This window comes from Peromyscus maniculatus, chromosome 13 (genome assembly GCF_049852395.1).
Source record: "Peromyscus maniculatus bairdii isolate BWxNUB_F1_BW_parent chromosome 13, HU_Pman_BW_mat_3.1, whole genome shotgun sequence".
NCBI lineage: Eukaryota > Metazoa > Chordata > Mammalia > Rodentia > Cricetidae > Peromyscus > Peromyscus maniculatus.
The window spans coordinates 32472992-32498797 of NC_134864.1; the positions used below are offsets into that span (position 1 = coordinate 32472992).

The 25806-nt window shown below is 42.8% G+C and overlaps 2 protein-coding genes across 4 annotated transcripts in view; one reads left to right on the forward strand and one right to left on the reverse strand.

The window, feature by feature from the left end:
• Col4a3 (collagen type IV alpha 3 chain) overlaps window positions 1–5891 on the reverse strand; it is a 129141-nt gene extending 123250 nt beyond the window's left edge. The window contains exon 1 of the mRNA XM_006990362.4: window positions 5458–5891. Coding sequence (XP_006990424.1) covers window positions 5458–5544 — 87 coding nt within the window. The 5' untranslated portion in view covers window positions 5545–5891. The remainder of the gene's footprint in view (window positions 1–5457) is intronic.
• Window positions 5892–5923: 32 nt separating this feature from the next.
• Window positions 5924–25806, forward strand: part of Col4a4 (collagen type IV alpha 4 chain) — a 116302-nt gene continuing 96419 nt past the window's right edge. For 2 of the 3 annotated variants that reach the window (XM_006990363.4, XM_076549955.1), the window contains exons 1-4: window positions 6132–6269; window positions 16288–16355; window positions 18305–18472; window positions 20411–20453. In XM_006990363.4, coding sequence (XP_006990425.1) covers window positions 18426–18472; window positions 20411–20453 — 90 coding nt within the window. In that variant the 5' untranslated portion in view covers window positions 6132–6269; window positions 16288–16355; window positions 18305–18425. Of the gene's footprint in view, window positions 6270–16287; window positions 16356–18304; window positions 18473–20410; window positions 20454–25806 lie in introns of all 3 variants that reach the window. The other variant, XM_076549954.1, reaches the window with a different exon arrangement.

Sequence of the window (25806 nt, forward strand, 5' to 3'; positions counted from 1 at the left end):
GGTTGGTGAATTTCAAGATCAGTGAGAGAGGCTATCTCAAAAATAAGGTGGAGAGAGATTGGGGAAGATACCCACTGTTGACCTGTGGTCTCCATATGTATGTGCAGGAATCCTTTCTACACACATGAAAGAGAGAGAGAGAGAGAGAGAGAGAGAGAGAGAGAGAGAGAGAGAGAGAGAGAGAGAGAGAGGAGGCAAAATATATAAAGATTAGAAAGAAATGAAGTCATTATTTACTGATAATATGTCTAGTTACACGTGAAATCTCAATGCATAAATAATTAGAAATAATAAGAAAATTCAAGTAGTTTGCTAGACCCACCACATTGAAGTTTCAAAATTGGCAGCATTTGTATGAGATAGACACATGTTTATGCAGCAGCATAACCTAGATATTATATGCGATGCATATCAGCATCCAACAGGGATTTTTGATAGAACTTTGATAAGTGGATGCCAGACCTTAGCCAGAGGGGCATAGAAGAAAGGCAGTGGCAATTTTAAAGAAAATAATAGCAGCAGGCATGACTGCTCTGTCCGGGACTCCCTCTAGAAGATGCAGTTTGAAAACAAAGAAAGTGGCCGAAATCAGTGTGTTATTGCCATAGAGAATAAAACAAAACAAAACAACACAAAGGATCAGTGGGACAGAACAGAGAGCTTGCATACTTGACATGTTTACAGATGTAACTGCAAAGCAGAGAAAGAATGCTCTGTTGAAAGAATATGGGATAATTTGTCATCTATATGGGTGAAAAGGAATCCATATACTATAAGTTGAAGACAGTTCCAGGACCAAGAATTTTAACCATAAGACTTTTTTTTTCAAATGGAGGAATACAGAGTGATGTCTTCATAACCCCAAGAAAGGATTTCTTTGACAAGGTGCAGAAGACAAAATGCTAAAGTAACACGGGTAAATTTAAAGTTATGTTAGATGAAGTGTTGTACATTAAGGTACCAATATCTAAATTAAAAGCTAAGCCAAAGATTAGGAGCACCTTCTTGCAACACATTTAAATAGCACAAGTTTTGTTATCCCAATCCACACATCACTTCAGTCAGCAGAAGAAAGGCAGTTTGTGATAGATGCATGAGCGAAAAGTGGTCCCCGTGATTCACAGTGAGGGAGGTATAAGGGGGTGGACAAGTATGAAAGCTTACTAGTTAAAACAAGGTCTCACTTCACACTTGTAACATCCACGTGCATCCACTTTTGCCACTGATGAAGGGAAAAGGTAAACATGATGCAACTTCACTGAAGATTTATGTAACAACACTGAGTTTTCTATGAGCACCCAGGAACGCTGGTTCTAGTTGTCACAATGTTGCATATAGACAGGCATGCACTGCAACTTTGCAAAATGAAAGTGGGAAGACAGGCTTACATTTGAGGAGGGGCTGAAAAAATACCCTGCTTTATATTAGAGGATGCTCTAAAACAGGTATTTCTACAAAAAAGTCACCCATATATGTCAATGTGGATAAACTCCAATGACATAATAGTCAATGCTTAACAAACACGTGTGTAATCTGAAACTCTTATATTTGAAAAACCACAAACAATAATATTTATTCTTAAAGAGAACACACACACACACACACACACACACACACACACACACACCATTCACTTATGTGGAGCATAAACACAAACTCCTTCATAAGAATGACATTCACAGACCTCCTGGGCTGGAAGAGAGTCAAGAATTTAAGTATAATGACATTTTGTATTTTTCCCCCAACACAGGGAATCTGAGAGACAACAAACCAAGTTTTATTTAATATTTGCTTAGTCTCAGGGAGAGATAAATTGGTGCTATTACATTACTTTTTGTTTGTTTGAAGTGCTAACTAGTCCAACTGAAGTTTTTGACTTTGAACATGAATTCAGTTGAGAAAACGTCTTCATGTGCTATGTGCATCTTGCAGTTCTTCCTGGGACTTAAGACAATGCTAATTTAGCTGATGACTTTCACCTTATCCTGGGAGCAGAGACGGGCATGCATTCCTCACCTATTGCCTGAGGTAATAGCAGAGGGCCTGCTAGTTCAAAATGGGTGAACTGGGCAGAAGACAGCTAGATGTAACCCTGAAGGTCCAGGATCGGTTAGGTGGCCCCTGGCTTCTCTGCCAAGCAGCAAAGACCTTCTCCCTGGGTGCTCGGGACAAACTGTGTGGGCAGGCAGTTTCACCTTGGCTAAGCCGGCCATGCAGGGTCAGCACTGCTGCTGGCTTCCTGTTTGGGGAAATGCTAAAGTACAACTGGAAACACTCAGCTAACATAACACAGATTATACACATGCCGACCCAAAGGCTGGATGTAGCTCTCATTTACATATTGTCTGACTCACTGTGATTTTGTTTGCTTGTTTTTCCTGCTTGCTATTCTGCTTTGCGTAAAACTGAACACAGTTGCTTGCTAATATTAATATGAGGCATTTATGATTAAAAATTAGATTCCTAGCTTCTCTCCTGGGAAGATGGTGGCACATTGGGCCTGAATTCTAGACTGTCAACAGCCAGATGAGCCTAAAGATTATCCCCTCCCCCACTGCCTCACTCATCATCTACTGGGCACTGGAGGGATGTTAACTCTTGCACATCACAGATGAAAAGATTGAGATTCAGAGTAGACACCTGCCCTGCTCAGGGTCACAGTTAGTTTGTGGGTTCAGCCATGTTAGCACATGTCACCCAGGTACCACTTAACTTGAGACATCAATATGAGGGCCAATTTTGTAAACTTAGGGGCACCTCTTCTGTCTCCTTCAGCAGGTGCAATGCAAACAATAACTCTGAATGCTTTTAACAAAGACTCGCCTCAAGTTTCAATAGAGACACAACAGATGGATTCACTGTGGTAGTCATTAGCTTAAATTGTAGTGTTTTGATCTCCCCAAACCCAAAACAGAAATAATTTTACTTGTAAAATAATATTATAACATAAGTGCACATGGTATATAATTGGAGGATCTGTGGTCACAGGATACCACATTTTAAAAATAAGATTTATTTATTTTATTTTACATGTATTATCTCTGCATGTATGTATGTAGCCGTGTGTGTGTGTGTGTGTGTGTGTGTGTGTGTGTGTGTGTGTGTGTGTGTGCTTGCTATCCATGGAGGCCAGAAGATGGCATTGGATCCCATAGTTGGTTGTAAAACACCAAGTGGGTATCGAACCCAGGTCCTGTGCAAGAAGAACAAATGCCCTTAACCATGGAGCCATTGCTCCTGTCCCAGGGCACCACTTTTCAAGGGTGATTCTTCCAAGAGTCCCATGCCCCTTTACACTATCATTTCTTTTCTTCTGGGTCCAGAAAGATTATTATTATTACTGTTCTGGAGTGTTCCCAGGACTTTGTATAACATGTACTTCCTTTAGGCTATCTCAACTTACTGGTTTCTGCTAACGCTGTGGGATAGTCTGCACCAGTTTGCACTAGTTGCAGCCATCCTGCCCAGCAGCATTTAGCCACCTAGGTTAGGCAGTCTTAGTTTACTATTTATTAATTAATTAATTTGTTTATTTATTATTTATTGGGTGGGAGGAGAGAACACAACTTTCAGGCGCTGGTTCTCTTATTCTATTTGGGAATTGAATTCCTGTTGTCAGTTTTTATACACTGCATCATCTCACTAACCTTGAAAAATGTGGTATTGTTAGAGCCACTTTACAGAAGTTATAAAAGTCTTTTAGAACTCAAGCTGCAAAGACACTAAGTCACCTACATGTGAATGAATGGTGGGTGACCAGGTCAATTAACTTTAGCACATTGTTAAAAACTATGCAACAAAAGATGAAAAGATAAAAAGATATCGGTCTTAACCACAGGTGCAGACAGATCTATAGGCTGCAAAAGGACAGATTTAGCCTGTAAAAAAAACCAAAACACCACAACTATGTATTGCTGTGGGTCTGTAGCTGTGTATATAAGCACACAAATATTGGAAAGAAACACCACAATAATGGCGAGTTTGGGTATTTGTAGGAAAACAGAAATCTAGCAGGATGAGGTCCAGAGGAGGGTTAGCTTAGCCATGATGCCTGTAATGTAATGTACTTAAAATGTAAGTGGGATGGGAACAACTGGAGTGTATGCAGCCATAGACCCTTAACATGTTCTCAGGTAGCACATAAGTAGCTCTGTGACCATTATCTCCAATTATACATAGTCTCAGTCATGTAAGACTAACACCTGCTCATCATTGGAAACAAAGCTTACTGTACCCAAATTGACTTTTAAATATAAAAATGACACTAAGCATCTGAAAAATTAAATTTCCGTTTCACAAATCAAAATCAAGCCAAAACAATTCTCATAGTTTTGAGGAGATTTCATCTTTAACAGTAAAGATCTTGTCATACAGGCCCTTCACTTGTTCAGTTAGTGTTATCCCAAGGTATTTTATGTTATTTGTGGCTATTATAAAGGGTGATGTTTCTCTGATTTCTTTCTCAGCCCTTTTATCATTTGTATATAGGAGGGCTACTATTGTTTTTTAGTTAATTTTGTATCCTGCTACATTACTGAAGGAATTTATTAGCTGTAGGAGTTCCCTGGTAGAATTTTTGGGGACACTTATGTACACTATCATATCGTCTGCAAATAGTGAATGTTTGACTTCTTCCTTTCTAATTTCTGTCCTTTGATCTCTTTGGGATTATGGAGTAGATATTCAAATGAGTGTGAACGAGGTCACCCAAATTCCAAATAAAAATTAAATCAATGTGACATTGCTTAATTCATCCTAATGTAAGTTCTAGTTTTGATTTTTTTTCTAATGATGCCTTTTGTGTCCAGAGAGTGCCAAAGGAACACAGAGACCCAGAGAAGTCAGAGTCAAGGTGAGATCTGGTTTAGGAAGGAACAGAGAGGGCTGAGACTCCCAGGAGGTTTCTCCTCCCAGGCTTGGGCACTTCTAGCCAACCAAGCCACCTGGTCCTTCACCAGTCTGACATCACACACTATCCATTATCACCTATCTGTCTATCCACCCATCATCTATTATCTAACTCTTCTGCTTGTCCACCCATCAATCATTGATTTACCTATCATCTCTGTTCTTCTATGTATCATCTTCTGCTGATCTTATCTTATATAATTTATACTTAGTATCTATCCGTTAACCTTAGATCCATCCCTATCATACATCTATCTATGACTATTTATTGGTATCCATTTACTAATCTCTGCAAGCTGTTCTTCTCCATCTGGGACTCCTGGGATCCTGGACAGCTGCCTGGCTCCTCACTTCTACCAGCACTATACATTCCACCTGTTCCCCGGGGCTGCCGCTCTTTCCGTGTGTGCTGCTGGACTCAGGAGGAACCCGCTGCTGAGCAACCCTCCAGTTAGTGACCCGACAGAGCCCTAGTGGGTGGGACTGGCTTGTCCCTCCCTGGGATAGGGACAAGCAACAGTGGGGTCCCATAGCCCTTCAGGCACTCACCTTGCTAACCACAGGTGGTGTGGCCAGGAGCAGTAGCAGGATAGGCAGCAGGAGCGCCTGCAACCTTGGAGCAGTCTCTGCGTGCATGATGGGCGTTGGTCCTGAGTCCTAGCGTGTCCAGGGATCCACCGGACCCACGGGCTTTCAGGCCTCCGTGTCCCCTGAGGGACACAGATTGGGGAGGCCCTGCCGTGAAGCTCGCCTTGCTTGCTGGCCCACTGGGGCGAGTTTTGTAGGGCTCGACCCACCGCGGTCTGTTTGTCCTCACCCAAGCTTTTGATTGTGACTCTAAGGGAGGGAAGAAGTGGCCGAGGTCCCGCCCTCGTCCCCCCTCCCAGCTCGCCAGGCACTGTCCCTTCAACCGGGCATCATGCCCAGGAAGTGAGAAAGGGTTGGGCGCCCACAGAGCAGGCAGGTGGGCGCCGATCCAGAGTCAGGGTGAAAGAGGTGATGTCCCTAAGATCCTGGGACTCTGGTGCCTAGCGGGTGCGGGTCAGCGTGGGGAATTTAGGGGTGTGCTGTAGGGAGGTGGCTGCACAGGGTGGAGGGAGTGGCCAGCAGCCCTGCCCAGATTAAGCTGCAGGCGCGCGGGAGTCTGTGACTCTGGAGGCCAGGTTTGCTGGCAGCTCCCGCGGCTGGGCTGCACATCTGCTGTCGGCCTGCAACTCTCAGCGAGCGCACAGACTTGACGCTGAACAGGCAGTGAAGAGGAACAACGGTCACGGGTGAATTCCCTCCAGCCACACCTGCGAGGCGCGTGTCAAGTCTGCCTGCTAGCCTGCAGTTCCTTCTCTACCGGGTTGTTCGCCCAGGTAAGCCACCCACAGGCAGGCACTGCACCAGCACCGGGGCACCTGCCTGGGACCAGTAGCACTGTGGCATCTAAGGGGTGGTGGCTGGGGAAGTTGTGGCCTTGGGGTCAGCAGAGGAGAGCTTGCCTGGCTCCCAGGTTTCTCTGCCAGGGCTTGAACCGGGCGCTGTGTGTTTTGATTAATTTGGAGGCTCGAGTTACTGTCCTGGCAGTCCTGGCATTCCAAAATGCCAAGAGCAAGAGGCAGCTGAGGGGAAAGAGAAAGCGCATCCTATTCTGAGTTGAACTGCCTTTCAGGCTAAACCTTATCTGCGGAAACGAGGCAGAAAATGAGAGCCAGCTCTGGTCCAGGGTGTCCCCGCCTGGGAGGGCTCCGATGCAAATGCCACCTCAGGCTAGGTAGGACGGGCACCCTGTTGGAGCAGGGCTCCGATGCTTTCTCATGCTGGAGACTACACTGAATGGAGTGAATCATGTAAACTGCATGGGCTACAGTAAAATCAGACGTTTTACTAGGACACAATCGTCACAGTGCTAAAGGAGAGTTGTACCAACAGACAGGTAGTATTCATATTGGATTAGGTATTGGTAGCTCTATAGCACTCCCATTAAACAACCTTAACATTATCACAGTGGTAACTGAGAACAGGGTCTTATGATAACCATCTAAATGTCGGGAGCCTATCTGTGAGTGCACACTCAGCTGCCGGCACGTCGGTGGCCTGTTCGCGGGCGCTCATCACTGAAGGAAAAGGCCCAGCTTCCATGAAGGACCAGTGGCCATTTGAATGCCACCATTTTCTTATCCAAGTTTACTGGCCACCTGAATTCCATTTCCCCTCCCCCTCAAATTGTAAATTGAAAGGGGGGAATCTTCCATGACGGACAACCATGGCTGCACATTAGAATCTCCCGAGGAACACCTGAAAGTCCCAATACCTACTGAATTCCAAATCAATTCGATCAGACTCTCTACAGGACAAACTTATTGGTGCATGGCAGAGCCTCTTGCAAACATGCTTTGTAGTCACAATTAATTAATTAATTAATTAATTAATTAATTTATTTATTTATTCTTCTCTCTCACACATTACATCCTGATCACAGTCATTTTGGCTAACTGTGCGGAATTAGGGTCTCCTCAGTAGAATAATAAGGCATACATTAAAGTCTTTATTAAGACTTGGGGACATTGTGGAGTTTGTGCCCAGATCATAAATGTAATTGGCCTCATAGTGGCTTTAGGAAAGTTCTTGAGGGAACTTCTGCTGTCTTTGTGGGGAGGATGGCCGGGACTCTGCTGATGCAATGACAGTGCCCAGGAGTCCTGAGAGGCATATGATTATCTTTTGTAAGTTGATATTGCTTCCTGAAAACAAATCAAAATCTCAGTCCTGATATCAAATGCAGGATTATTTGAAGGATTACAGGATGTTTGAATTTTAAATGGCTTTTTCTGAGACCCTGTAGTTTCTTTATCTCCTTTCTCTCTGTGTGGGATGTACTCGTGTGTGCACACTCTTATGTGAGTGAGCAAGAGCCACAGAATGTGTGTGAGGACAACCTCGAGTGTGGGTCTTCACCTTCTCCCTTGCTTGGGACAGGGCCTCTAATTCTTCTGGCCTGTGAGTTTCCAGGGTTACTTCTGCTACATCTCCCATGTCTCACTTCAGAAGTGCTAGGATTACAGATATACACACCTGACTCCTCATGCACCCTGGGGATCCAAACTCAGGTCCTTACATTTCCACAGCAGGTGCTTTACTCACTGAACCCAGATCCCTGGAGTTTTGATGGAAGAACAAACAGAGATGTATCAGCATCAGAGGGTAAAACAGTCACCTGGATGATATTTCTGATGCAGCAGCAGAAGGGAATGGGACATGATACAGGAAGGAGGAGGCAGACGCTCATGAGCCTGGCATCTGGTCTACCCCCTGGATTCTGAGTCCTTTTGTTCTTACTAGTGTGGATTAACTTCTCCAGGGTGAACTCTTACCCTCTCTAACATTGGATTAACCATGGTGCCAGTCTCGGGGAGTTGTAGGAATCTGATAATCCATCAGAAGTCTCTTGTATAAGATCTTCACGTAACCCACCATGTTACATTCTCACTGGAGTTGCATAAAGGAATGCAGATGGGCACGAGAAATGGTGGCATGATGCAGCGATGCTCTTCTGAGTTCAATACGAATGAACAAGACCCAACTGAAGCCCCATATTGACTCCAGGTCAGTGCACTTTCAAGACACCTCGAACCCTGCCTTGGCCTTCACAAGACTAGCAGCTTTGGCACAGCCAGGAGCTGTTAGAAACTGAAATCTCAGCAGCTACCCAGACTCAGCGAATGAGAACGTAGTTGTCCAAGATCCAAGATCTCTAGCTGATTCACTTGCAAGTGAAATAGGGAGAAGTGGTGTGTTTGGAAGCCAGGTTGAAGCACACATTCCTCAGCTCTCCACCACACACTCTCTCTTCTATGCTGTTGCCTATGCTCACCTATGGTGTAATTAACCAGAACTCAACCAGAGCTCATGAATTAAAAAAAAAATTAAAATCAAGAGAGCTAGTGTTTCATAGTTTACTTCTTAAATGTAAAAAGCCAAAGGAAAGAAAATGGTTTTTTTGTACACTTTTTAAAAAATACTTGTTGCTAGGTAGAGATTTTGAATACAACTGTCAATGCCTTTGACAAGCTTTATATAATTATTTAATCTGCCTTTATCATGGCTTCCCTGTTTTATTTAAAAAAAAATTTTTTTTTTTGAGACAAGGTCTCTGTGTAGCGTTGGCTGTCCTGGAACTCACTCTGTGGACCAGGCTAGCCTTGAACTCTGCCTGCCTCTGCCTCCTGAGTGTTGGGATTATTATCTGCCTGGCTTTATTTTTAAATTTTATTAAAAGATTTTTCTGTTTGAGTATTTTGCCTGTGAGTGTGTGTGTGTGTGTGTGTGTGTGTGTGTGTGTGTGTGTGTGCGCGCGCGCGCGCATGTCTCTGTATTCTGAAGCCAGAAGAAGATGTCAGGTGTCCTGCCTCCTCATGTTCAATCTTGCTCCCCCAAGACAGGGTCTCTCACTGAACCTGGAGCCAGGCTGGAGGCTAGCAAGGCCCAGCACTACTCATGTACTTGGTGACTGTGGAGGCCAGAAGAGGGTGCTAGATCCCTTGCATCTGGTGTTACAGGAGGCTATAAGATGTCATGTGGGTGCTGGAAACCAAAGCCCAGTTGAGAAGTCTCTCCATCCCCATTTCTCTGTTGTTCTCCCTCCCTCCTTTTCTCCCTCCTTCCCTTTCTCCCTTCCTCCTTCCCTCCTTTTCTCCCTCCCTCCCTCCTGCTCTTGTCCCTCTCTTCTTTTCCTTTTTCTTCCTTCCTTCCCCCTCCCTTCTATTCTTTCTCTCTCTTGCTTTGACATTCTTGCGTGTGACTCAAGCTGGCTTCTGAACTCATTATCCTACTGCCCATGACTCCCTAGTGCTGGGCGTACAGATGTTTGTCACTTGGGGATGAGTCTGTCCCTGTCCCTGGTGTGTGTGTGTGTGTGTGTGTGTGTGTGTGTGTGTGTGTGTGTGTTTAGTGTATGCACACAGATATGTGCAGGTGCACATGTTTGTATTCTGAGGCCAAAGGAAGATGTCAGAAGTCTTGCTCTATCATGTTCAGCCTTATCCCCTTGAGACAGGGTCTCCCACTGAACCTGGAGCTAGGTTGGAGGCCCACAAGCCCTAGCAATTCTGTTTCTGATCTCAATAGTAATGAGGCTGCAGGTGTATATGCCCAACCTGGCTTTTACATGGGCATTAGGGATTTGAACTCAGGTTCTCATTCTTGTGAGCAAGTTTTTTTTTTTTTAACTTATTAAACAATATCTCTTGCCCTGGTTTTAAAATACATGTGTCTGCTTCACCAGTTTTCAGTGTAAGGCCCCTTTGACCTCTAAAACATTCAGATTTCTAGACTTGAATTCCAAATGCAAAGACCTCTACAGGAGAACTCTGACTTTCTGAGAACCACCGGGAACAGCCTGTCTTTGTGGCACTACGCCACTCCATTTATAATTGGTTTTCTGTGTTCCAGAACTCTTTCTTTCCAGAGACCAACTTCCCGAAACTCTCTCACAAATTTTTATCAAAGGTATGAAGTCTTCACAAAGGCCATGGCCTCAAACTTACTGTATATTCAGCGTCTGTCATCCTGAGAATTACTATTTATTATACTGGGAAGGATGAGAGTCATGTGGTAGAGAAACGGAAGAGTGAAGAAGGAAAGGTGGACAGGGAAGAAGAAAGAGGAAGAGGAGGGGGAGAAAGTAACAGGAGAAGATGGGGTAGGGAGGAAAGGTCCCCTGTCTCTTACCAAGTCTTTTCTTTGTATTTTCAGGGTGAGCTTGATTAACCTCCGTAATCCTACCTAGAACCGCCCCACAGTACACTTCCTTCTTCCACACTGACTGAAGTCACCCTTCTGCATAATAGCCATTCTTGATGTTTGAAAGGTTTTTTAAGCCCTACCCACAGCACAAGCCTGTAGACCTAACTCTGTAGAAGGCAGAGACAGGAGCATCACATGATCTTAGGAGTTTGAGATCAGCCCTGGGCATCATAACAATATCTCTCATCTCAAAGCAACTAACTAACTAACTAAATAAATAAATAACTAAATAACAATATCTCATCCCATCTCATCTCTAACTAACTAGCTAGCTACCCCCGTCCCCACCTAAAAGCTACTGTAACCCTTCCCTTTTAAATCTAATAATCTCTTATTCTGGGCTAGCCTCACTTTCTATATCTATAACCTCCAACATGTTGTGAAGGTTTTTTCCCTCATTTCTATTACTAATTAGGAAGAAAAGAAGGGAGTAAGAGAGGAAAGGAGGAAGGGAGGTGGGGGAACAGTTATTGAGCCAGGCACTGCCCAGGGCACTGATTCAGACTCATTTTGGCCTCTCAGGTATTAATTTTCTGTATTGAGAAATCTTGAGCTCAGAGGAATTATGGACTTGCATGGGACTACACTCACTGAACATATGTTTTAATTACTTAATGACTTGACTGTGTGATAATAGTGAACATCTGAACCCAACCTTCCTAACTCTCATCCCCTAACTATTTGGATGCAAGGTCAACATGCAGAGAAGTAGACTCTCTGTACAAAGGAACTACAGAGGCTTCCTACTTGGGAAGTCAACTTTCCACCGCTCTTGGGGATGACCCTGCCCAAGGAATCAGCTGATGTTATTGCCAGAAACTCATTCCAAAGGCAGATCTCAAAAGTCTGAAAGGTCCAGAGAGCTGAGATAAGTGTTCTTCATGGCCAGGGAGAAAACTCATAGATGCAGGGAAAGCTGGAGTTTAGAATTTTCAGCAACACATTTGAGAGCATCATGAGCTAAGGATGACACTCTGAGGTGGAAGGTAAGAGGCCAGTCTGATTTTGAAAATTAGCTGTACATTTTTATAACATGTTCCAACCATGTTGTTCCTAGATGTGGCATTATTATGGTTACCGTCACAATTTCTGTTGGTATTGGGAGGAGACCTCGAAAAGGAAGAGATAATAGAAGCCCACATTGCCAGAATAGTGGGTGAGCAGAGACAGGGTGCACTTGACTCTGGCTTAACAGACCTAATTCCGGTGTCATTTAAGGACTGCAGCATTCATACACTGCAACCACATCTACAGGGTAGGAGAGGTGGGGTGGGCTGGCTCTCGGCCAGGGGCATTCTGTTCCAGCTGGAATTTAGAGTAGTTCTCAGGAATCTACTTGAGGGGTTGTCAAGTTCTTCCCTTTCAGAGAACACGAAGCTGCAGCCACATTCCGAGGGTCTTCGGACCACACAGACTCATGACCCACATGAAAAATCTTGTGTGGAATGAGGTCAAATGTTTTTGCTAAAGAACTCAAATAAACCATGTTGTGGGTTTTTTTTTTTTTTTCTTTTTGAGGGGGCGTGTTTTGGAGTAGAATCAGCTTAAATAAATGAAATCAGTGGTACCGGATGGTGCTTGTTATGTTAAGTAAAATAAACCAGACAGGGAGACTCATGCCAAGCTCTATCTCATTCATATATGGGACCTGAAAACAGTGGGTTTCATTGGAGTTGAGGGCAGAAGGTGAGGAGCTGGGAAATTTGAGAGAGAGAGAATGGGAAGGGAAGAGACTGGTCAGCAGGTGGTGGGTCCTATTTGAGAAGAGTAAGAAGTTCTGGGTGACAGTCTAATAACCATACCTGTATATGTAGAGACACCCCCAACAATATATTTTGTACATCTTCAACATGAAGAAATGATAAATGAGAAAACCTTTGAGGAGATAAGAGTTTTCCTTGGTTTAACATTACATGACATATATGTGTGCTAACATATGGTTCCTCATTAACACATACTACTTCCAAGTTTTCAAATGTATTAGTGGAAATAAATTCTAATTTTGAAAAAGCATTACATTACATTTATTTATTTATTTGTGTGTTTATTTGTTTATTTATTTATTTATGTGTGTGTGTGTGTGTGTGTGTGTGTGTGTGTGTGTGTGTGTGTGTGTGTAGGGGATGTCTTTGTATGCCTGTGGAGATTAGGAGACAGTTTGGAGGAGTCAGTTCTCCGACCATATTGGTTTTCACATTAAACTCAAGCCATTAGGCTTGGCAACAGATTCTATTATTCACTGGACCATATCGCCAATCCTAAATTAAAAAAAAAAAGAAAGTAGGAACAAGTAATTAGCCTGTATATTGGGAAATGGTTAACTCTAGCTGTCTGTCTATCTTTTATCTATCTATCTATCTATCTATCTATCTATCTATCTATCTATCTATCTATCTATCTATCTACCTACTTACCTATAATCTATCTACCTACCTATGCATTATCTATTTATCTATTGTCTACTTATTATCTATCATTTATTTACCTGCCTATCTATAGTCTATTTAATCTACCTATGTATGTATGTATTCTATCTATCTATCTATCTATCTATCTATCTATCTATCTATCTATCTATCTATCTATCTACCTATTTTGATACAGGGTTTCCTGTACCACAGGCTGGCTTTGAAATCACCATGTAATCAGAATGGACGTTGCTCTTTTGGCCCTCCTGTCTCCATGTCCCATGTTCTGGGATTCTGGGAATGCACTACCACATCCTATTTATGCAGTGCTGGGCTTTGAACTCAGAGCTTCATGCATGTTGGGCAAACACTCTGCCAACTGAACTATGTTCTCAGCTCTGATCAGCTTAACACTTAACTGAGAAGGTGTAGACCATTAAAAGAAGTTCTCCAGAGGACTGGGGTAAATAAGGCTTCCCCTACACATAACTGGGAGTGGTTTCCTAATGTCTGAAAGCCTTTCCTAAATTGTTGGGCAGTGGTGGCACACGCCTTTAATCCCAGCACTTGGGAGGCAGAGGCAGGTGGATCTCTGTGAGTTTGAGGCCAGCCTGGTCTACAAAGCGAGTTCCAGGACAGGTGCAAAACTATACAGAGAAACCCTGTCTCAAAAAAACCAATAAATAAATAAATAAATAAATAAATAAATAAATAAATAAATAAATAAATAAATAAAAAATAATTTATGTGTATGAGTGTTTTGCCTGAACGTATGTCTGTTCACCACTTGCATGCAGTGCCTACAGAGGCCTGAAGGGGACATCATATCTCCTGGAACTAGAGTTATAGCTGGTTGTATGTCACTGTGTGGTTCTGAGAGTCCTCTGGAAGAGCAGCCAATGTTCTTAACCACAGAGCCACCTCTTCAGCAACGCTCCACCCCCTTCTTTTAAATAAAAGCTCAAGCATTGAAAATTCTAGTTTGGAAAAACAAAAATACACAAAATAGTTGTTCACACAATCAGAATGGTTTGATCACCAGAAAGAACTTTCTGAATGTTGTATCTGGTAGAAAGTACATATACTCATTGAATAAGTGAGAAATTATTTCACAGAATGAACAAGACCAGGACATGTGACTAGACTTACAGATCTAGTGTCACCAATGGAGGAAAAGACATAAACTTCTATATTCATTTTGTGAGTAGAAAAGTCCAAGCCTTAGCCCCTTGTTCATCTGGTTCCCAACGTTGGCTACTTGCCCACATTGATGAGAGCACAGCAGGGTGTGTTCCAACCCAAGATCTTGTTGCAGAAAAAACAAATTTCCCATGGTGCAATTCGGGGAAATCTGGAAGATCTTAGATCTTGTTCCCAAGACTGGAGCATTTGGAAAACATTGAACAGAGACTCATAAAGCATCCCAGGGGAACCGGAGACTAAGGGTTTCTGTTTAAAAATAACTGAAGTGGAGTTAATAATCACAAGGAGTTAGAGGAAGATAACATGGTGGCATTGGTTGGCCACGCATGCTAGAAAGGACTTCTGTTTGTATTCTGGTGGGAAAAGCCTGGAGATCCAACAGGGGTCTGCAGTGAGCAGATGCTTGGCAAAGGACTCAAGTGCTGATATGCAATCTCTCTCGTGGAGGGCAAACGAGCTTCCCGTGAGAGGGTAACAGCCTTAGAACCTTCAGGATGGAGACAGCCTTCCATCCACCTTGTCTGCACAGGCCCCTTCACTTGGACACAGGAAACCTACAAAAAAACTCCAGGAAGGGGTGGGGCAGCTCCTGTCCTCTCAGCAGGTCATTGACTCTTGTTGCATTTTCCTCTCTGACAACAGCTTTTCGTGACTACTTAGCATAGTTAGGTTCCTCTGAATTTAAGCTCACTCTTCACCTGGACTGTGCCCTGGGCCATCTCTTGATGCATCTTTCTCCCTCCACGTCTTTTCTTCTCAGTGTGCTTATTTCTGCTCTCCCACAGAGTCTCTTTTTCTACTAGTCCCCAGCCGAGAGTCCGAGTTCTCTGTCACAGAGGCATGTTTTGAGTTGGATTGCCTTGAGTCCAGGGTTTATTGTGATTCTTCCTGTAGGGCTGAGGAGGAGGAATCAGAAAACAGAAAACATGGCTGTGCCCTCATGTGGCTGGGCTGAAGTTGGGACTCCGATGCCACTATGGAGAATGTGCCTTTTGTCACTAACAGTCAACAGCAGCAAGGCAGTTCCATCAAAAGACACATAACTTCTGCAGAAACTGACTGTGTAGAAGATCATCTAATGTTGTTTGCATATACCCTAGTGCCATAGCATTTCAGGCTGCTTGAGTTATGGTCTTTGTAGCAGTGATAAACTCAGAAACATAGTGTCTCACTTAGTTTCATATAATGTCAGCCATTAATGTAGGATGCTCAGTTAGAGAGCAGCTGTTGTGAGAGATAGGGTAATTTTTTTGGATGCTGGACCAAAGCAAACCCTTCAATGTTCTTACTACTGGCTACTGCAAAAGAGAAAGTCCTCATAGATTGCATATAACACATGTTATATGTAATATATAATATATCACTGCCACGAAGACAGAAAATCTTCATGTGGCTGGTCTGTGGGCTGTACAGATGCACATATAAGTGTGCACCCATTCACCATCTGCTCCCGATAGAAAGACCATTTCTTCCCTTTGGCAGCTCACTGAGAACGGGTCTTCACACAGAAGCACACATATCCCAGGGAAGCAAAAACTGCTTCAGACTTAATATAACCCATTTTGTAGAGACTAAAAAGAATCCATGTCCAGATTCTCAGCTGTGGTTCATGTTCTTCTATGAAGTTCTTCTGTCTTTGATCAAGATTCTCACCTCTCTTTTCTCAATTTTCCTTCTTATACTTTTCAAGAGAAGAGCCTACTCTCGGGGCTAGTTAGTTTTAACCTTCAACTTGACACAACCTAAAGTCACCCAATATGAGGAAGGGATTCATTTGAGGAATGGTTTAGATCACGTTGGCCTGTACACATGTCTGTGGGGGATTACCTTGATGGTTAATTGATGTAGGAGGACCCATCCCACTGGAGCCTGCACTATTCCCTAGGTGGGGAATCTTTAATTGTATAAGACAGGAAGAAGCTTATTGAGAGCAGTCAGGAAGCATGAGTCCAATCATTCTCTTTGCTCTTGACTGCAGATGTGGTGTGACCGGTTGTTGTCCTGCCTCTGTGACTTCTTTGTGGTCATGAGCCATAACCTGGAATTGTAAGTGTAATAAACCCTTCTCCCTTACGGTTGTTTTGTCAAGGTATTTTATCACAACAACAGAAATGAAAGTGGGTACTCCCATCCCTTGTCCATCCCAGACGTCCCTAGGGCTCACAAGTCAGCCAATCAAATCTGCTTGGGGAACTCCAGGCTAATGCTAGACTCTTTCTCAAGGAACAAGGTCAACAGCACCTGAAGAACCACACCTGAGTTTGACCTATGGCTTTCACACACACACACACACATACACACACACACACACACACACACACACACACACACACACCTGCACACACAAACAGTAGAGTATATATGGGATGGATGCTATGTACATACAATTTCATAATAAAAACTGAGCATTATAAATTTCTATTAAAGAATATATGTGCAACATTTTTACCCATTGGTGGTGAAAATCAAACTGTGGTGGTGTTATAATGTACTTACTGGATATTTCCAAAATGATGCTGGAACAGTTTTATTTTGATGTCTCCAGAAATCATCCATCCAAGCGTATTGAGAAACTCCAGATGTTAGGACAGTAGTCAAGCATCCTTCTTCTGAATTTTAATGGTGTTCCTCTGTGAAAACTTCTTCATAGCATGCCTAGCTGATTGTGGAGATTAACTGCATCGATTATTCTTTTGAATGTGTCCCTGCAGGCCAGAAGAGGGCATCAGATCCCATTATAGACAGTTGTGAGCCACCATGTGGTTGCTGGGAATTGAACTCAGAACCTCTGGAAGAGCAGTCAATGCTCTTAACCAGCAAGCCATCTCTTCAGCTCCTGTACCAATTATTTTTTAATTAAAATATAAATATCCCCGACTTTCCATAGATTTGGACAATTTTACATTTGTTTACAATACTGAATATAATTAAAGTGATTCAGAGAAATTTACATTTTCTTTCCAAAACAATTTTAACTCTTCTAAAGTGTATAACTGAGTAGTCCCAGATATGGTCATGAGGCATACCATGGCCACTCTCTAATTCCAGAACATCGTAACCCTGTACTCCCCAATTTTCCATTTGTACCTACCCCAACACTTGCTGATTTATTTTCTGTCTCTATGGATTTGCCCACCATCTGTGCTTCTGACACTCACAATGATTTCAAGGTTTATCCATGTAGTAGCACATATCTATGTATAATTCCTTATTATGGCTAATATTATACCATTGCATGGTATAATATTTTATTTTTCCATTAAATCAATTAATGTATTTTTTCCAGTTTTGGTTATTACGAATATTCATGTACAAGCATACCATGAAAACGTGCTTTTAGTTCTCACAAATCTTTTTCATTTTTCAAAAACATATTTATTACATATAGAGAATTTGAGAAAATTTCAATTTCTATTTTATTTATTTTTATCTGTTAAAGTTAGTTTACAAGGGGCTGAAGAGATCACTTGGTGGTTAAGAGCACTAGCTACTCTTTCAGAGGACCTGAGTTCAATTCCTAGAACTCACACAGTGGTGGATAACTGTTTGTAACTCCAGCTCCAGGGGTTCTGATGCCCTCTTCTGGCCTATTTGGACACTGCATGCACGTGGTGCATAGACATATGCAGACAAAACACCCATACACATAAAACAAAAAGAAAAGAAAACCCCCTTTTAAAGATAGCTTACAAAATCACAGGTTTCTTTATGGTATTTTCATGCATTCCTCATCCTCACCCCTCACCCCAACCTGTTCTTCCTTTCTATGTCCCTGCTCTTCCCGACCAAACCCTCTTTCCCCTAATTTTACTTTAATTTTAATTTCTAAGAATGTTTATTCAGTATGACAAGCACTAAGAAAAGACGGTTATGTCAACAGTCATTGGGGTTGTTTAGAAAATGTTTCCATCACTGACAGAATAATGGAAGCCATTATTCTTAATTTTGTTGCACACCATTGTTATAAGAGTTATGTTTGTATTTCACACATGCAGGTTCTAACACAGGACATTGACTCCCAACTGTCTACAAGAGTCTTCTGGAAGAAAGGAGAAGACTGGAGGAGTATTTTGGGTGCAGAGGTCATCAGTGAGGATATCTGTGCTCAAGGTCTTCATGAAGTTCTCTTTCAGATGGACCAGGTCCTCAGTCACAGGCCCCTGGTGTGTGCACATCTTTATGGAATAAGTTCTGCTGTCATTTAGAATCCATCCTGACTTTTAAATACCAATGTCTTTCCCAAATTTACCCACATCATGACTGAATGCAAAGCCCTACTTTAAATACAATTAAAAGCTCTCAGTTCCTGCTATCTTATTTACTAGATTTGAATAGCAAAAGCATTAAATGTCCGGAACTTCACCAGTCCTGTAACTAGTGGAGTGAGCTCAACGCACTTTCCTGAATGCGATGTGCAGGTTAATGACCTCAAAGATGTCTACATCCTAATTTTTGTTAATATGTTATTTATACAAGAAGGGGAATTTATGGTTGCAAATGGAATTCAGGTAATCTTGAGATTGGAGAGGGGATCTTGGACTATCTGGGTAGATCCAGTGTCATCACAGGATTCTTAGATGTGAGAGGAGGAGGGAGACCAGCATCAGTGAATAAGACTACAGAAGCAGAGGCCAGAAAGCTCTAATTTTGGAGATGGAAGGTGGAAGTTTCTGTCCCTCTAGCAACTCCCAAATACCCAGCAGCTACTTCCCAAATCACCACACAGAGGCTTATATTAATTATAAATGCTCAGTCGGTAGTTCAGGCTTATTACTAAAGAGCTCTTAAACTTAAATTAACTCATAATTCTTATCTTTGTTTAGCCACACGGCTTGGTACCCTTTCTCAGTACGGCATTCTCATCTTGCTTCCTCTGTGTCTGGCTGGTGACTCCTCTGGCTCTGCCCTTCTCCTTCCCATCATCCTCAGTTTGGCTTTCCTGCCTAACTTCCTGCCCCGCTACCAGCCTGACAGCTTTTTATTAACCAATGAGAGTAATACATGGTCATAGCATAGAAAAGGATTGTTCCACAGCAGACTATGAACCAAAGATCATGGACACTTCTAGAACCTGAAAAAAGGCAAGAACCAGACTCTCTGTGTGCAGGAACACAGGCCCCCAAATACCTTGATTTCAATCACGAGACCCTCCAGCTTCTGGCCTCTTAATCAAGGTCACTCCCAGACACAATGCTTTGTCATTGTCTATAATATTTGTTACTCCAAGAAAAAAGACCAGAGTGTGGAGAAAGAAGGTTCACTTAACACATGATTCCAAAGGTGGGAAGGCTACATAGAACCAAGTCCAAGGCATGGCTTCAGTTCCTCTACCACTGAGGGTAGAGGTGGGGATAGGGTTATATATAGTATGGCTAGGAGGACCAACTCACCACAGATGCTCAAGAACCATGAGATAACATGTGCTGAAGGCCTTTGACAGAGAGATGGATGTCCCAGCAAATGTTTGCTTGGCTTTTCTTGGTCACATCCTTCCTCTTGTTAAAATTTGTTCATAGTAGCAGCAAAGCACTAGGTAGATTTTGGTTGTAGACCACCTCACTCTTCCCTAATAATTACACATTATTCCCACTCACCCCAAGCTATTCTTCTCATTCAGGCAGATTTCCATCTACCGCTCCTCCTTGCAAGGGTTCCATTAAATGACAACTCAGATACACTGGTCTCAGGTGTGTTCCCAATCACAGCTGCCTCTCGCTCTCTCTTTCCTCTAGCTTTCATGGAGAGTCATCTCAACTCCCTTCACTCATCTGTTCATTCAGGCCTCAATCTTGCCTTGGGTGCCCCTATGGACTCCAGCATCATGGCCTTCAATACAACCATACCAAAGGCCTTCAATGTATCTTCTCTAACTGATTAAGTGAAGAGAGGCAATGATGCCAGCCAGAGAGATGATGACATTGATTGTGTCAGATGGTAGCAGTTAGAAGTTAGAACCAGCCTTTGGGAGAGTAATCACATTGACTATGTGGGATGGTAGCAGTTAGAAGTGAGAGCCAGCCTTCTGGAGTTGGTACTGTTACTCTGTTTAGCTTGTTTCTCATTAAAGCAAACACTTAGTCTATATTTTTCCTTTTTCATAGGTTACTAGTATTTATTCTCTTTACCATACGATATGAATATGGGGTAAGTATATTAATTCATTCTGTATATGAAAAATTTACTCTGTTGAATGTATGATTCATTGCATGCATGTATGATTTATATGTTTTAAAAACATGTTTAAACTAGTTACTCTCTGGGGCCCAGCCTTCATATCTGTGAAGTGGACACTGAGATAAGACACAGCCTGGGAATACTTTGATATTTTTCCAATCAAAGCTGCTTATAGAACTGCCTGGGTGTTGGAGAGGTCTTTATCTTATAACAACCACAGCCCTTCCTTAAATTCTTTTTATTTGGAACAGAAAAGAAGTAGCTGAGCCATTTCGAGATTAAACCAAGAAATGTAAGATTCAGTCTGGGTGCTTTTTAGGTGCAGGAAAAGCTCAGCCTGCAACCAGCCCTTTTTCTTCTGCTCCCTCGAGGAAGAATCTAAATTGTAAACCCAAATTCACAGGTTTCAGGGATACGCTGTTAAGGGCTGCCTGCCATTCAGGGCTGAAGACCACTGGAATGACTGAGATCTACCTGACTCAAGTCCCTTGATTACCAGAGACTTTTGCAAAGTAACTGAAATAAAAAAAATTATCTCTACTCCTCTTTTACTATCGGGTCAAGGAACGAGAAGCCTTTGATTCTTGGTTCTCCCTAGTTACTTAGTCTTTAACCCAGCTAAGACTCAGTCCCCCTCTCGTGTTAGGCAGAGAGAGTGAGACCTGTCCAGCTTAGTTCCTTGCATTTCAGAATGCCTCCTTGTGTTGCTCAGTTGGGAGCATTTTTTCTAGTTAATCTTACCTGATTTTCCCAAGCTTATTTTTATATTGTATGCATTTATTTTTCTATTACAAAAGTCCGCAGCATCCTAAAATTCACTCCCCTTGATCCTTATATCTATGAGAGTGAATGTGATTCCTTAACCAAATAGTTCAATCCTGGACACGCCCATCAGGTTGTGGTGCGGAGATATTTTAGCATGTAGGGAGTAGCAATATGGTAGCTGGGATTTAAGGGAAAGGTGTGGGTTGACAAAGTACCTGTGGCAAACAGTTTACATTATCTACCAACATTTTAAATGGAAATTCCTTTGGTGCAAGAATGCATTTTTTAATTTGTCACATAGTTTTATTCTGGCACGTGGGAAGATGCATGCCCAAGAGCACTCACTGCAGGGTGGTGGTCAGCAGCTGAAGACGGGCATCACCTAAGTATTCATCAGTAGGGAGTAGATGTACAAGCTCTGGTGCTATATGAGGTGAACAGCTGCCAGGGGCGTGTCAGCATGAATGTGAAAATGGTGATGACGTGAAAACAGCCAGGTACTAGTCAGCGTGCCACTCGAGTATCGATAAAACAACCCAAATCACCAGCAGTGTGGATGCGTGTGCTTGAGTATGCTTATTAATACCTAGATACCAATGTAAAGAGATGGATCCTCAGAGGGCAGGGGACTTGAGGCCAGGACATAGACAGAAAATGTCCTCTGATAGGCTACGCTTTCATAGAGCTTGATGTTTTGGTTTTGAATCTCTATCATTTTCTTATAAAAAAAGAAAATGGGTACCAATCTGAGACAGAGTTAGGGTTTTTAGGAGGTGATGCTGTACTTCCTTTAGCCTTGTATGCAATAAGCATGTGTTTTATGACATCTGAGGTAAAGAAGGGGGCTCCTCCTGTTTGTTTCCTTGGAGAAAAATAAGGTGGCTTGAATGTAGTTGTGTTTCTAGTGAGAGTGTGAGTGTAGGTGTGTTTCCAGTGAGTGTAGGTGTGTTCCCAGTGAGTGTGTGAGTGTAGGTGTGTTCCCAGTGAGTGTGTGAGTGTAGGTGTGTTCCCAGTGAGTGTGTGAGTGTAGGTGTGTTCCCAGTGAGTGTGTGAGCATTGGTGTATTCCCAGTGAGGGTGTGAGCATTGGTGTATTTTCAGTGAGTGTGTGAGTGTAGATGTATTCCCAGTGACTGTGTGAGCATTGGTGTGCTCCCAGTGAGTGTGTGAATGTAGGGGTGTTCCCAGTGAGTGTGTGAGTATGGGTATTGTCTTAGTTAGGGTTTCTATTGATGTGACAAAACACCATGACCAAAAAGCAAGTTGGGGAGGAAAGGGTTCATTAGGCTTACACTTCAGCATTGCTGTTCATCACTACAGGAAGTCAGGACAGGAACTCAAATAGGGCAGGCAGGAGCTGATGCAGAGGCCATGGAGATAATCTGCTTACTGACTTCCTTTCCATGAATTGCTCAACCCACCTTCTCAGAAGAACCCAAGACACCAGCCTAGGGATGGCACCACCCACCATGGGCTGGGCCCACACCCATTGATCACTAAATGAGAAAATACCTTACAGCTGGATCTCATCCAGGCATTCCATCAACTGAGACTCTTTCCTCTGATGACTCTAGCTTGTGTCAAGTTGACACACAAAACCAGCAAGTACAGGTATATTCCTAGCCATTGTGGTTCAAGCTATGAATGTTTAATTGTCTGTGGTATTGTCCTTGTCTTTTCTTTTTCAAAGGCTTTGAATGACCTCTCTCTCTCTCTCTCTCTCTCTCTCTCTCTCTCTCTCTCTCTCTCTCTCTCTCTCTGTGTGTGTGTGTGTGTGTGTGTACAAGTTAGCACACATGTGTTTGCTGAGTATGGAGGCCAGAAGACACTCAGATGCTATTCTTTAGGTATCACCTACCTCTATTTCTGTTTGTTTGTTTTGGAGACAGGGTCTCTCATTGCTCTGGAACTTGCCAAGTAGTTTAAGATGGCTGTTTAAGGAGCCCTAGGGATCTGCTAGTCTCTGCCTCATCACTGCTGGGATCACAAGCCCCCACAATCACATGTGGCTTTGTCACTTGGGGTCTGAGTGTCACACTCGGCATCTCCTCATCCACTACAACACCTTTGTAAAGTGCAGACTCTTCCTTTACAATTTCCCACCCCCATTTCAGGTGTCAATGGGTGTTTCTTTCTTAGAATCTGCTAATCTATTTTAAAATGACTCCTAAAATGTAACCCTACCTCACATATCTCAGTGATGCTTGGCAGAACAAGCAAATATCAAATAAACATCCTGACTTTGTTATCAAGGCATCTAATCTACTGACTCCGTTTTGCCATCATTGTTTTGGTATTTCACTGAACACAGTAATGAATTCTGACCTTAAATGAATCCGAGGACTCAGACGAGCTACTGTGCTTGCATGCTCTCCCAGCCAAGCCTGGGCATTTCATTCCTAACCTCTTAGAATTTTGAACTCATGCATTCACAGATAACAATGCTAATTAAAACTCAAGAGTCATATACTCCTGAAATTCCAAACTCATTTCCCCTCAGCACTGGGATCACAAGCATTCACCGCTGTGCCCAACCTTGTACATGAGTGATGGAAACCTGAACCCAAGTCCTCATGTCCACATGGCAGGCACTTCACAGATTGGCTCTAACCCTCAAACTCTCAGATTCTTCAATGCATTCAATGACCCATAAGACCTTTGTTTATAAAGATGTCTTTTTCGTTTAATGCTTAAAAATATTTTCTCTTTGATTCTGTCTGAAAATGTTCCTTTCTGTCTTAGATTTAGGGTTTCTATTGCTGTGAAGAGACACCACCATGCCCACAGCAACTCTTATAGAGGAAGACATATAACTGGAGCTGGCTTACAGGTTCAGAGATTTAGTCCATTACATAGAGGCAGACATTATGCTAGAGAGTAGCTGAGAATTCTATATCTGGTTCAGCAGGCAGTAGGAAAAGAGAGACACTGGGCCTGTCTTGAGCATTTGAAACCTCAAAGCCCATCCTCAGTGGCACACTTCCTCCAATAAGGCCACATCTGCTCCAACAAGGCTGCATGTCCTAATCCTTTCAAATAATGCCACTCCCTGTGAGCCTATGGGGGCTATTTTTATTCAAACCACCACACTGCCCCTTAAAGGAAGTTTAGATTGAGTGATTAAAAAACAAAACAAAACAAACCTTCCGAGTAGACCCTTTGTCTTTTATCACCCACATGTATGGACATATACATGTATTTGTGTAATATGTATATTACCATGCATGTATTGTACCTATTTACTGGTCTTCCACTGGGACTGTAACTATTGGCTTAGTGGCTTTATTCTTTCTTTCTCTCTTTCTCTCTCTCTTTCTTTCTTCCTTCCTTCCTTCCTTTCTTCCTTCCTTCCTTCCTTCCTTTCTTCCTTCCTTCCTTCCTTCCTTCCTTCCTTCCTTCCTTCCTTCCTTTCTTTTTTCTTCTTTCCTTCCTTCCTTTCTTTTTCTCTCTTTTTTTGTGTATGACAGTGTGTCATGTAATCTAGGCTGGCCTGGAACTGCACTGATCCTCTTGCCTCTACCTCCTGAACGCTGTAGTTATAGGTTCACTGTTCCCTATTTCTTTCATTCTATATTAGTGTATGTTCATTGCCTTAAGCTTAAAAAAATCAATTATACAAATAAGCAAGGTTGGCAAAGACAAAGCTTATCTCTGCTGCTTTCTTGATAATCCTGTTTCTGCCACTAGGAATCTAACATTTGCCACCTGAGCCACAGCTTAGGGGCAAAGCAGGTGCTTGAAGCTGGCTGTTTTTTTGTTTGTTTGTTTGTTTTTTGGTTATTGTTGTTGTTTGTAGAGAATGTACACATGGAAATAGTAATTCTTGGAGTACATTTAGTACTGAAGTGGCTAATGGCTCTGGGTATAGATACAGTGGATATGCAATGGATGACAAGGTACTGTGTCTCCCAAAGGGCAGGGACATTCCTGTGTGAACTTGTGTGTGTGTGTGTGTGTGTGTGTGTGTGTGTGTGTTGACTTTCTAGAGAGTTAAAGAAAAGTCTGCTGCTGGTGTGGTGGCGCACACCTTTGATCCCAGCACTTGGGGGGAAGAGGCAGGTGGATCTCTGTGAGTTCAAGGCCAGCCTGATCTACAAAGGTGTTCCAGGACAGCCAGAGATACTCAGAGAAATCCTGTCTCAAAAAAAAACAAAAACAAAAAAAACCCACAAGAAAGAAAGAAAGAAAGAGAGAGAGGGAGGGAGGGAGGGAGGGAGGGAGAAAGGGGGGAAGGAAGGAAGGAAGGAAGGAAGGAAGGAAGGAAGGAAGGAAGGAAGGAAGGAAGGAAGGAAGGAAGGAAAGTCTGTTAAAGCAGGAAAAGGCCCAAATGACTCAGGTTCAGAAGCTTGGGATTGAGGGACACCTTAGAGGAACCACCATGGAAAACTGGGAAATTGAAGGAAGGAAAATTTAAATCCAAACTGCACGAGTTATCTGGAGAATTGTCGCAGGAAGGATTTGTGTGGTGAGGATCATGTACTGGCTGATCGGGGAGACACAGGGGGCTGTGGGGAGAAAGTCGAGCTTATCATTGATACTAGACTCCTCTGTCTGTGCAG